This window comes from Jaculus jaculus, chromosome 11 (assembly GCF_020740685.1).
Source record: "Jaculus jaculus isolate mJacJac1 chromosome 11, mJacJac1.mat.Y.cur, whole genome shotgun sequence".
Taxonomy (NCBI): Eukaryota; Metazoa; Chordata; class Mammalia; order Rodentia; family Dipodidae; genus Jaculus; species Jaculus jaculus.
The window spans coordinates 53706231-53718955 of NC_059112.1; the positions used below are offsets into that span (position 1 = coordinate 53706231).

Genomic DNA, 12725 nt, shown 5'->3' on the forward strand with positions numbered 1-12725 from the left:
GGAAGTGCAAAAAAATATATCAAAATAGAAGGGGGACTAGTTGGGACAAAGAAGGGATTCGGGATATGGGAAGGGGAGAAAAGAAGGTAATGGGGGCACTGTGATCAAAATACACTATGTACATTGTTGAAAATTGTCAATAAAAAAGCTAAAAAATAAACAGAAGTATTATAGTAAATAATTTATTATTAAATTATTTCACTGTAAAGTAATCTTTAGGTATTTCATTTACTTCTGCGCTTGAACTGAGATGATAATCTAGGGTAGCTCTCCAGGGTTTTGGACAGGAGCACCTTATACTCTTAAAAATTATTGTAAGGAGTTGGGGAAAATTGCTGTGGTTAAAGGCCTTACTTGCAAAGCCTACTGACTGGAGTTTGGTTCCCCAGAACACATGTAAAGCCAGAGCATGCCTATAACAATGGGAGGAAGAACCAAGAGAATCCAAAGCTTATAGGACAGTTAAATTGGCAGTCCTTTCCAGTGGCAAGAGACCCTGACTCAAAGGAGGTAGAAGAACAGCACAGACACCTTGTGGTGGTATTTCTGACCTCCACAGAGGAGCAAGCACAAGCTCACATAGGTGCTGGAATGATGACATCATGCGCACTCACCAGGCTTCTTCATGAAAATTGACTTCTGAGACAGTGATGGTGCAAACAAGGCGTGTATATGACTGCGGAGTATTGTTTTTGACTTCAACAGAGCTTCAGGAGTCGTAGAGCACACTTTGAGAACTGCTACTCTAGGGCAAAGATTGTATGCAGGAAGCTGGCATGATGCGCGGCTTGATCAATGAACTGAGCCGTGGAGTCTGGCAGTTCAGAGGAACAGGAGAGTCTGAGGCCAAGGCAAGAAAGAGCTGTGGAGCTCCAGGGAAGCGTTCCCTTCACGCTTAGCGGCCTACAACTTCCAGCTCCTCCACGCGATCCCCATCCTCAACCGAGCTCTCTCCTCCAGCAACTTTCGGAGCCCACTCCACCCCAGAGGCCCCAGGTGCTCCATTCCGCCGTGTGTCCAGCCCTCCAGAGACAAGCCCCGCCCCTGCCTCCCCGCCGCGTGGGGGCATCCATGACAACTACCTCCTCTTTGGACTAAACCATTAGTTTGAGAGGGGGAGTCTTCTCAGACGGGACACAAACAAGAAAGCTTGGTACAGCTCCAGAGATCTACTCGACCTTCATTTATCAACCAAAATATAAAAGCTGCACTTCTTTGTAAATTCTGTAAAACGGCCCCGCGAGCCCCGTGCCGCGACTGGCCGAGTCCTGTTCACTACCCCTACGGCAGACCTATGGTTGGGCTGGGGGCGGGGCTCGCGCCCAACGTACCGCGCGGGAAGGCGTGGCCCGAGGGACGGCTCTTCGTAGGAGGCGGGGCGACGGTCAAGATGGCGTCTGGAGACTGATTCTTCTCCAGCGTCTTCGGAGACGCCGGGGCGGGGGTCCTGCCCTCCGTTGCTGACCTTCCTCTTCTCCCCCGCCCCGGAGACGTCCTCCTCCTTTTCTTCTTCTCACCCTGGGGGGTGAGGCGGGCCAGGTTTCCGGGACGCCATGTCAGACTCTGAGGAGGAGAGCCTAGACCGGCAACTGAAAATCGTCGTGCTGGGGGACGGCACATCCGGGAAGGTCAGTCCTGGGGCGGCCGTCCCGGCCTTCGCCTCCTCCGGGTCGCCGGTTTCCTCCGGCGGCGCCCGCCGCCTGGGGTTTGGGCGGGGCGTTTGCAGGCCGAGAGCTGTGCAGAGCCCTGGGCTGCACGCAGGACTCCAGCCGGGCGCCGGCCTGCGTCCCCCGGCAGAGGCGGCCGGGCTGTGGCCGGCGCCCCGTGGGCCCCTGCCTCTGGCGCTCCCGCCCCGCGCCCCCGCCCCGCGCCGCTCGGGCGTCGCCTTTCCTGGGTGAGGACGGATGTGGACGGAGCCCACCACGCCCCGGGCTGGCTGTGGCGATGCTCCGCGAGCGTTCAGGGCTCCCGGCCGCTGTGCGCCCCGTTCCCATCCCGCGCAGCACCTGTCGTACCGGGTACGCCCGGAGCTCGTCGGCCGGGCAGCCAGCCTCCAGTGACTGGCCTCTGGTTGAATGAATGAATGAATGCGCGCGTGCGTGAGGACATGCTGCTGTCTGGCAGTCTCCTACCTTCTAGGTGGGTGTTCTTGTCTCAAGCTTGAACTTCTGAAATGCATAAACATTGTCTGGCCTTTCTCGGAGGGGAAGGTTCAGAGGATCTCGGGGGACTATGACCTACCCTCCAAATAAAGAGACGAACCTTTGTTCATAGAGTCCTACCCCTCTGTCCTTCTGTCAAAGGAGTTATGTCTGAAATGTGTCTCCCTTCTCCCAGCTAGCACCCTGACTGACACACTGGTTCTTACGCTTGTCACATTCCGCTCTCTGCTTTCTGTTTCCGTGTTTGGACCTTGGTTTCTGTGGTGATGGCTTCCTTTTTGCATCCTTCCCAGAAGGAAGCCCTGCACAAGGGGCTTCTGCACTTCGCTTTGAAATTTGAGTTTCTAGGGTCTCCAAGAAAGTTCATCAGTCAGCAAATTTAGTGTAATCTGTTCATTTCTTTTTTTGTCTTCCCAACATTGTTATGGTGCCGTATTCAGAGAAAAACAATTTAATGAATTGTGATTACCTTTAAATTTTGGAGGAAAGAAAAGAACTTGCAGTTGCTTTTCTTTATTAAGTATTATATGAAGTTTTGTGCACCTAAAACATTTTGAATTAGGCGAATTGTAAATAAATCAGAATCGTTTCTAACACTACACAATAAAAAATTTAAGTTAGATTTTTTCAATTGTTTTCATCACTTAGGTTTTTCTTTGGAGGCTATTTTTCTGTGGGTTTTTTTTGTTTCTTATATTTTATTGCATTCAGTTAACTGAACAACTTTTCTATTTAAAATTATGATGCCTTGTAATACGAATACATTTCTTAAAAGGCCTTCAAATTACCCACTATACCTACATGGTGTTGTTTCTTTAAAGTTTTTGTTTTTCCTTTCAGTATATTTATCTATTACCGATATTGGTAATTTTGTATCTAGTTTTTTTTTTTTTTCAATTTAGATTGTCATACATTCTTGCTGTTCCTGATTTGGTGTGAATAATTAAGATTTTCCTGCTTAAAGTCCGTCAGTGTTGGACAAAACATTTTTTTTCTTCTATGTTATCAAATTAGGACTATTGTTCTGTTTAAAAGAAAAACTGTTTTTTAGAATGATATTCTGACTTAATGTTTAGTATCTTGATGAGATAATTTGTTTTATTAGTTTTTTTCTGCCAGAAATATGCCAAAATGAGCATTTGAAATTTAACCTCCTTTCTTCCATTAGTCTTATAAAAGCGGTTTTCTCCATTTTCTGTTCAGCTCTCAGATTATTACAACATTCTCATTGTTTGTCTTACTGTCCTTTTCTTTTATAAACTCAGCTTTTCTTTCATTCTTATTTGTATCATCCTCTTAAGTCTTTGCTGTTTATCTTATGTTTGTTCTTTCTATTGGTTTTACCTCTGAACATTTTGTATACTGACAGAAACAATAAAGAACAGCACTGAAAATGCCACTAATGGTTTCTTTAAGAGAAGATTAGCTCCTCCTAGTAGCATGTATTTTTATTTGTTTCCTCTTTTGCTTCATGCTTTGGATTTAAAAATAAATTTTCTTTTTTTTTTTTTTAGGCAGATATTCTTTTGGTATTATTTCGTGGTAGTAGATGTAGTTTGTTTTAAAAAAAAGTTTTCCAAACCAATATTCACACCAACAGAAGACACTTAACTATACACACACACACTCTTTCTCATTAACTCACTCATTCTTGAGTAATCAGATAAAAATGTTCCAGGTATGATAGCTGGTTGTTCACTTTATTTGAGAAAGGTACTTATAAACTGGGCATCACACCTTTAATCCCAGCACTCAGGAGATAGGTAGGAGGATTGCTATGAGTTCAAGGTCAGCATGTGCTAGAGTGAGATGCTACACCAAAATAAATAAATAAACAAATAAAAATAAAAAAGAAAAGAAATGGAAGAAGACAAGTATAAAAAAGCAAAAAGGGTGCTTTTTACAGTGAGGAATAATTAAATGTTAAAATCTGATACCATAAGCCAGGTGTGGTGGCACATGCCTTTAATCTTAGCACTTGGAAAGCAGAGGTAGGAGGATTACTGTGAATTTAAGGCCAGCCTGGGTCCACAGAATAAGTTCCATGTCAGCTTGGGGCTAGAGTGCAACCCTACCTTGAAAAAACTATTCCGCCCCCCCAAAAAGAGTAGATTGCTGAAAAGTGTCTCCTATGGATTCAGTTGATTCTACATAATTTTTATAGCAAGATGTCAGGATGATAGAAGAGCCAACATTAGTACTCTGTGTGTGGCCTATGACCTGTGCATTGGAAAGTTTATTACTTTAGTTCACTTTGATTTTGAAGCTTTATGTCTGCCTCAAATATTTGAGGGCAGGGTTTTAAAATCTGGATAATGTTTTCAGAAAAAGAAATTTAGCATTTTTCTAAATATTAATGACTTAAAATATTTAATTTAAATCTGAAAAGGTGGAATATTACCTTAAGTAATATTATGCTTATACTATTTATGCCTTGTTCTCTTCTACTTTTAACTATCTCAACCATCCATTTGTTAAACATTTGAAATACAATAGTATAACCAGTGATGTTTTTCTCTAGACCTCTGAGCCTTTTCAGAGAAGATTTTGTTCTCTAAGTTTGACAAACTCAATGGAATAATTAAGGCTAAATGAAAACCAAAAAGGCCTTAAAAAAGGCATGCTTTTTTTTAATGCCAATCTCTGTCTTGATATTGTTACATGCTTCCAAGATATGATAAAGGTAGTTGGTTTTATTTCTGTCTAGGTTGATCAGTTTTCATATAGAAGGACTTAATAAATACTTGATGAAATATCAAATTTATTACAAATTTAGACTGTTTGAATATCAAGAATTTTGGAGTTACAGTGTGAAAATCACCATTTGTGTGAAAAATTTGGATGTCACATAAAAGTTTTGGTTGCCTTGTTAAATTGAAATTTGACCAAGTTTTCTTTTGTGTTGCTGAACTTATATCATAATGAACTATAATGCGCTATCTGGAAATGTTATTTTAGTTTTTGTTATTGTAAGTGTTGACATCTAATTTTAACTTTAACTCTTTTTTTTTGTTTTGTTTTTTTGAGGTAGGGTTTCACTCTAATCCAGGCTGACCTGGAATTCACTATGTAGACTCAGGGTGGCCTCGAACTCCTGGAGATCCTCCTACTTCTGCCTCCCAAGTGCCGGGATTAAAGGTGTATGTAACCACACCCAGCTAATTTTAACTTTAAAAAGGGTTATTTTTCCTTAATTTTGATAGTCTATTTTGAAGCCTAATGAAGACACCTTTCTCTCCGTTATAGAGTGGGTTTTCAAGTCAGATTAGTTTATTTTAATATTTAAGAACATTGAGTTGTTGAGTCATTTCAGTTAGTAGAGTGGCTAGCAAACATTGATAAGAAATACTGCTTTAAAAGAATCCTAGAATCCTTGAATGAAACTTTGAGGTTTTACTAAAGAATTTACATGAACAAATGTCCTGGTTATGCTATCTTGTGATTTTTTTTTTTTTTTTTTTAGCATTGTCTTTCAGTGGAAAATATTTTTCTTTATAATCATATGAATAAGTGATACATATTATTGTGGTTACTCTATATAATTATGTTCATTTAATATATTCAGTATAGACAACACTTAAGACAATTAAGATGTTTTATTCATAGGAAAAAAAGAAAAATTTTACAAGCAATGCTTCCTTCCGTAGTCAGTGTTTATTAGATAATGGCATGGTTACTCATAGAATATATAACCACAGTGATGTGGAAAATTCAAATCTTTAAGCATGTTGCTTTAAGCTTTTCATTGGTGATTCTCAAATTCTAATTTCCATCAAGCAGAAGGAACTTGAAAATCAAGGGATTTAAGGAGCCTGACTGATTAGTCTTGTGGTTCCTACTGCTGACTGTAGTAAGTGAAATTTACTTAATGGGTCCTTTTCTCTCCATGCAACTGAACAGAGCTGCTTAAAGTTGTTTGTTGGCCTAACTGGAATAGAAATGCTGGGATGATAATATTTTGCAGTGGTCTTATATTTATATTTCTTAAACAAATTTAATTTTGTTATTCTGTATAACAATTTTCTTTTCTCCTTAGACATCCTTAGCTACGTGTTTTGCACAAGAAACTTTTGGGAAACAGTACAAACAAACAATAGGACTGGATTTCTTTTTGAGAAGGATAACATTGACAGGTAAGTGTGCTAATATAGACAGTTGTACAAATCTTATAGAAAGAAGCGTGTGTGTAGAAATCTGTAAAATAAATTGAAGGGCTGCTTCTGCATGAAAATATATATGTAACTTTAGGGAAGTTAACTTCGTGAGCATCTACCATGAAAGCATATTATCCATGGGTATAAATTTATATATTCTCCATTTTCTCGCTATTTTTGGCCACTAGACATTTTTTTTGAGTATAAACAATACTTGCTTATAATGTCCTAGAAGGCTTTTAAAAATTAAATGCTGTGCATTTTAATAGATATTTTGTTAACTCAATGTGAAAAAATTGGGAATGATTTTTTAAAAATATATTATTTTGATTAGCTTCTGCTTCAGTTTTTTGTTTGAAAGTTGGAAACAGAAGTATAATGTAGCTATGGAACTTCTGTGCTCTAATATGTGAATGCTGTTTTATGCAAGGCAGCATGAAATTGCTGGCATTTAATAGACCACTAAAATTTAGGGTCCCTAGGCACTCATAAAAATACAGTTTGAGCATTCAAGATGTTTCAGTTCACCATGCAAAGGAACTATTTAGATGCTAGTTGCAGCACATTTTGTGGGAAATACAGGGAAATAATAACACAAAAAGTAGCTTATGTTTCAAGTTTGTTTCTGAACAATTGGGGCTTTAAAATGCTATATTCATTTAATTTCAATGGCTAACTTATGTTTAAAATATTTTATTAACGGTAGTTTATCTCAGCTTTATAAACCATCCATCCTCTTTTCTGAGGATGCACATTTAAATAAAATGGTTGCAAGTGTAATATCAGATTCATATATTGAGATATGTGTGGTAAATTTCAGTATTGTTGAAATGCACTAGCTGCTCAAAGTCCTCATTTACTGACAACTCTCTATGGAAGTTATATAGCAAGTAAGGGAAGCTCTTGGTAACTGGAGGTATTCTTCATGTCTCATTACCACTATCCCCTTTTATAGTTTATGATGGTTGTATGGGGCTGCCATTAAAAAGTGGATTAGGAAATGCAGCATGATAAAAACAGAAAATTTAAAATTTCCCTTCGTTATTATTTAGTAAGAGATTTAAAGAGAAACACACACGTACAATTTCATCTATATTTTCATGTAATCAAAAATTAAAATATCATTTTACTTGTGTTATTTCTACTGTTGTGGATTAAGTAATGCTAATTCAGAATACTGACAGTTACATAGAATGCATGCTGTAAATCCCCTTATGTAACAGTTTCTTTTAGAGATGCTGTTTGTACAAGTAGAATCTTTTTTTGTGTTTTGTTAATGGCTGTTTTTGGATGATTAATCAGCCAGAATACTAATTTACTAATTTTGTTTAATCTTTCTAAATTTTTAGTTGCAAGGCTTAAAAAGGAATAATAGTCAAATATTATAAACAAAAATTGATTTTGAGCATTTATGTATATGATATTTGTAATGACTTTTGACCTCTGGCATAGTGTTCCCAATTTGAAAATTGTGATTACTTTGTAAACAAAGTTATTCTTGAAATTCAAACCTCTCTTATGCTTCATATTTACGTTAAAAATTTTAACTTTTTTTTTCAAGTTAGAAACTCTTAATGAATCTATATTTTAATTATCCTGATGAAGTTTCTGTTTTGATGATTAGAGTTATAGAAAGAATTCTGAAATTTTAGAAGATAGTTGGCTTTATGTTACTTAATAGACTCAAAATTATTACAGAAATTTCATTATGGAAAAACTTTAAATATATATATTTAAATATTTTATTTATTTATTTGAGAGAGAGAAAAATAGAGAATGGGTGCACCAGGGCTTTTAGCCACTGCAAAAGAACTCCAGATAAATGTACCACTTTGTTCATCATCTGGCTTTTTACTTGGGTTATTGGAGAATCAAACCTAGGTCCTTTGGCTTTGTCAGCAAGTGCCTTAACTGCTAAGCCATCTCTCTAACCTAAATTTTTATATTTGTTTTTACAATGAATAGGCATATCAAAAAATGAGGAAAAGGGCTAGAGAGATGGCTTAGTGGTTAAGGTGGTTGCCCGCAGAACCTAAGAACCCATGTTTGACTCTCAAGATCCCACGGAAACCAGATGCACAAGGTGATGCAAGAGTGCAAGGTTGCACACAAGGTGGTACACATCTGGGGTTTGATTGTGGTGGCTGGAGGCCCTGGCATACCCATTCTCTCTCTCTCTGTCTCAAATAAAAACATGAGGAAAATAAATGGCAAGATTCATAGTATATCATACTTTCTATGTCTCAATCCCAGTTTACTACATAACTGTCAAATGCAGGACAATTAGTGTTTGCATCATTTTCTAAATCAAACATTACAGAAGCAGTACTGAATTTATAATAAAACAGCATAGTGTGTGAATCTAATATTTTTCTCTGGTCAGTTACATTGTTAGGGGTGTAGGCCTCCTGTCCATCTCATTACATTCTCTTCATGCAAGTTTTCAAGGTCATTACTTTGTAAATATTCATCCATTTTAGTATATTCATGACTGGTATGCTGTATAGTCTGGATGCAACCACTGTGCATACTTTACTGCTTAAAATAGTCTATCTGTTAGTCAGAGATTCTGCTGATAGAGCTTCTTAAGAGCCTTAGTCAAAATACTCTCAGGAAGCTTGTGGGTACAGTCCAGTAAACAGTGTCCTACTGTGAAAAGGATTTCTAAGTCTTTAGTACAAGAAGTGGGCAGTCTTGTGTTTTTAGGTCCATGTTGACTATGTAGCACTTTAAGTAAGGTTAACCAGTACACCAAGTATACTTTTACAAGCTCATTGTTGAATCCCTTTTGTGGCTTTGATTCACACTGAATGTGTCCTTCCTGTATTTTGCTACCTTAATGTATTTTTTTCTTTCGTAGTTTTATGTGTCATTTCTTACAGAGGCATAGGGATTTATAGCAGTGTACGCTTGAGATTATACTACTGATGATTTCCTTAAGTATTCTTTGTTTTTTTAGAGACTTGCTTTAGTTATGTTTTTGATTAAATTTATATTGATTAATGCTCTTGCATAGCTGCATGGTATATCATCTTAAAAATGTAATAAGTGACATCCTATATTTATTCCTGCTAAAATGTAAGTGAAAATTTGTTTGAATTTATATCTTTATGTGTTTTTTGTCCTCAAATAGGGAATCTCTATCTTATTTTTACTTTCATTAGTAAGTCTAAAATTCAAATATGGAATTTAAAATATACTTCTAAGCATATTGAATAATTATGAAGTTAATACCACTTGTTGGAGGTGTAAATCATAGTAATTTTTTTTGCTAGTATTCTAACAAAGCATTTATTACTGGTAATTCTTGTGGAATTTTTACTTTTGAATCATTAGAAACTATATCTTAAGGAAAAAAAGTAAGAAGTATTTGTAAAGATAACGATTTAAAAAATACTCTCAACATATGAATGTAAATCTCCTAGATAAGAGAAAATTGAATCTAGGAGCTAGGTTTTTGAAATGATTATAGTTAGAATTTGGAAACATGCCATGAAGTGTATGTTCCTAAACATTTAGCTGAAATATTCATAATGCCTAATTCAGAAAGGCTCGGATATCAGAATGTAAAGAAAGGAAAGAAAAGAGAGCTTCATATCTTGATGTGAGGTTAAGCAAAAGGGACTGTTGGTCTTGACCAATATCTTTTAATAATTATTCAGTGTTGCATAACAATCTTACTTTGTGAGAGCTCTGATTGTTAATTGCTGTCATTTGATGTTTTAAAAAGTACTATAGAGAGTTTTGTAAGTAAAATTAATAGATGTTTCCTGTTTAGCTACAGTAAGTTCCTGTTTAAAAACTTTCATAGACCTCTAGTGATAGCTTCTTCTCAACTAGTTTAATTTGAGATGGCATTATTGGAGAATAATTTCAGTTTTAATTTGACAAAGTTTTGGTTTTAAGAAATTGGACCTATACAAGTTTTTAAACAAATCTTAGTTTGTGACATTCCAGTTTTTTTAATTCATAGGGTTTTAGGAGCATTTTGCTCATTCCTGTGACCGTTGATGGTGTGTCTGTGAGAGTGGTGATGGTGATAAACATGAGCAGTTCTAATTAATGCTAACAGCAATTCCTGTCAAAACTGCAGTGCAGCACATGAAGCATCAGGTCTACATTATGATGGAAACAGTGTAATACAAATCCACCAGAACTTTGGGGGTTCATCCAGTGACATACTTTCTTTTCAGTTGTGTAGCTGAACAGCTAAATATAACAGACCTTTGCTGATTTAAAGTTTGCTGTGGTTTAGAAACTTATGTTTTTATCATGCATTTTGTTTTGGAAGGAAAATAATTCTTTCAGCTTAACGTTCTTTTCTTTTTTAAAAAATTTTAAAGTACCTGTGTTCTTTTTAAGATAGTTTTTATTATTTATTTGAGAGAGAGAAAGAGGGGGAGAGAGAGAGAGAGAGGGAGGGAGGGAGGAAGGAAGGGAGGGAGAGGGGAGCAGAATGGGCGTGCCAGGACTTCCAGCCACTGCAAATGAACTCCAGATACATGTGTATCTGGCTTACATGGGTCCTGGAGAATCAAATCAGGGTCCTTTGGCTTTGCAGGTAAATGCCTTAACCACTAAACGATCTCTCTAGCTCCCTGTTTTCTTTTTAATTTTTCTAATTTGTAAACCTTTTAGAAGGTAATTTAGAGAAAGTTTGCTATGTTAAATTATTAGATATATTGGACATGGTCTTTGACTTTCATAGCTGAGTACTTGATTATATTGTTAAGAGAGAACAGCTTATTTCATAAGTTTTTGTTTAACATAAGTATTTTGAAAAATTCATAAATAGATGTCAAGGATTGCCTTTTAGTGTTTTAATTTGCTTTGTAATGATTGCATGAGGAAGAAGGCTAATTAGACCATGTTATGAATGCTTTGAAGCATGTATAATTTGTTTCCATAGACATGCTGTGAACAAGAATGAGCCATAATGTTCAAAGATATACACAGTTTTTGTATCCTTTATCAGTTCTTAATGGGGCTGTCAAGTGGTTATTGTAGAGTTCTATCTGAAAAGATGTAATTTTTAAATGTTTACCATAATATTTAATAGCTGACATTCAAATTAAGAAAGATTCATTTAAGTTAAAATAAGTGCAATTTTATGATCTATTATTCTATGAGTTTTACAACTCAGAATTTAGAACCAACAGCAAAATTCACATGTGTGATGGAATGGGTTAAGGTATCAAGTCTCGTGATTTATGTAGTTTTTCTTTTTGCACATGTGCTTTATTTATATTGATGTATGAGAAGAGAATACGTTTGCTTTTTTTTTTTTCCCTTGGTTTTCTGAGGTAAGGTCTTACTTTAGCACAGGCTGACCTGGAATTCACTATGTAGTCTCAGGGTGGCCTCGAACTCACGGTGATCCTCTTACCTCTGCCACCATGCCCGGCTTTACTTTTGAAGTTTTTAAGTTTATGAACTAAACTATATTTTGTATTGAAATAGATTATACATGTGTTTCCATGGAATTATGGAGTAAAGGGGTAAACATAGTTTCCCACCTATATTTTTTAACAACCCTATTTTTAGTTTTAAAATATCTGACCATGTGAATTTGCAGAATAAAAGGCAAATTGGCCTTGGAGTTTATCATTGTGATAAGTGTTATATGGAACTGTCTTCAGCTGTTACACCATTGTATTTTTTAAAATTGTTTTTTTATATTCTAGGCAATTTGAATGTTACTCTTCAAGTTTGGGATATAGGAGGGCAGACAATAGGTGGCAAGATGTTGGATAAATACATCTATGGAGCACAGGTATGACATTAGTTCTAAGATGATTCTATTATTTAAAAAACTTTTCTTACAAAAGTAGACAGACACAAACTTGCTCTCAGTCTTATCTGAGACTAATTTTGCATTTATGCTAGTCTTTTGGTTTTATTCTCTACAGATTATGTTTGCATTGACATTGTTGAGGTTTCTGATATACTATTAGATGGGAACTAGGAAAGTCTTCACAACTTTTAAAATATATTATTTGGAGAGGTGGCTTAGCGGTTAAGCGCTTGCCTGTGAAGCCTAAGGACCCTGGTTCGAGGCTCGATTCCCCAGGACCCACAAGGGGGCACATATACCTGGAGTTCATTTGCTGTGGCTGGGGCCCTGGCGTGCCCATTCTCTCTCTCTCTCTCTCTCTGCGTCTTTCTCTCTGTCTGTGGCTCTTAAATAAATAAATAAGTAAGTAAATAAATAAATAAATAAAATATATTATTTATTTAAAGGGGGGGAGAGTGGGGTGCGTGCACGCTAGGGCCTCCAACCACTGCAAACAAACTCCAGATGCATGCACCACCTTGTGCAGCTGGCTTATATAGGCCCTGGGGAATCAAACTGGGGTTCTTTGGCTTTGCAGGCAAATAAATGTCTTAACTGCTAAGCCATCTTCTGCAG

The 12725-nt window shown here is 37.0% G+C and overlaps 1 protein-coding gene across 5 annotated transcripts in view; it reads left to right on the forward strand.

Annotated features, from left to right (window-relative positions):
• The first annotated feature begins 1368 nt into the window (after positions 1 to 1368).
• The window catches only part of Rab28 (RAB28, member RAS oncogene family), a 175922-nt gene continuing 164565 nt past the window's right edge, over positions 1369 to 12725 (forward strand). For all 5 annotated transcript variants that reach the window (XM_004656063.2, XM_004656062.2, XM_045161324.1 and 2 more), the window contains exons 1-3: positions 1369 to 1628; positions 6199 to 6295; positions 12001 to 12089. In XM_004656063.2, the coding sequence (XP_004656120.2) occupies positions 1554 to 1628; positions 6199 to 6295; positions 12001 to 12089 (261 nt within the window). In that variant the 5' untranslated portion in view covers positions 1369 to 1553. The remainder of the gene's footprint in view (positions 1629 to 6198; positions 6296 to 12000; positions 12090 to 12725) is intronic.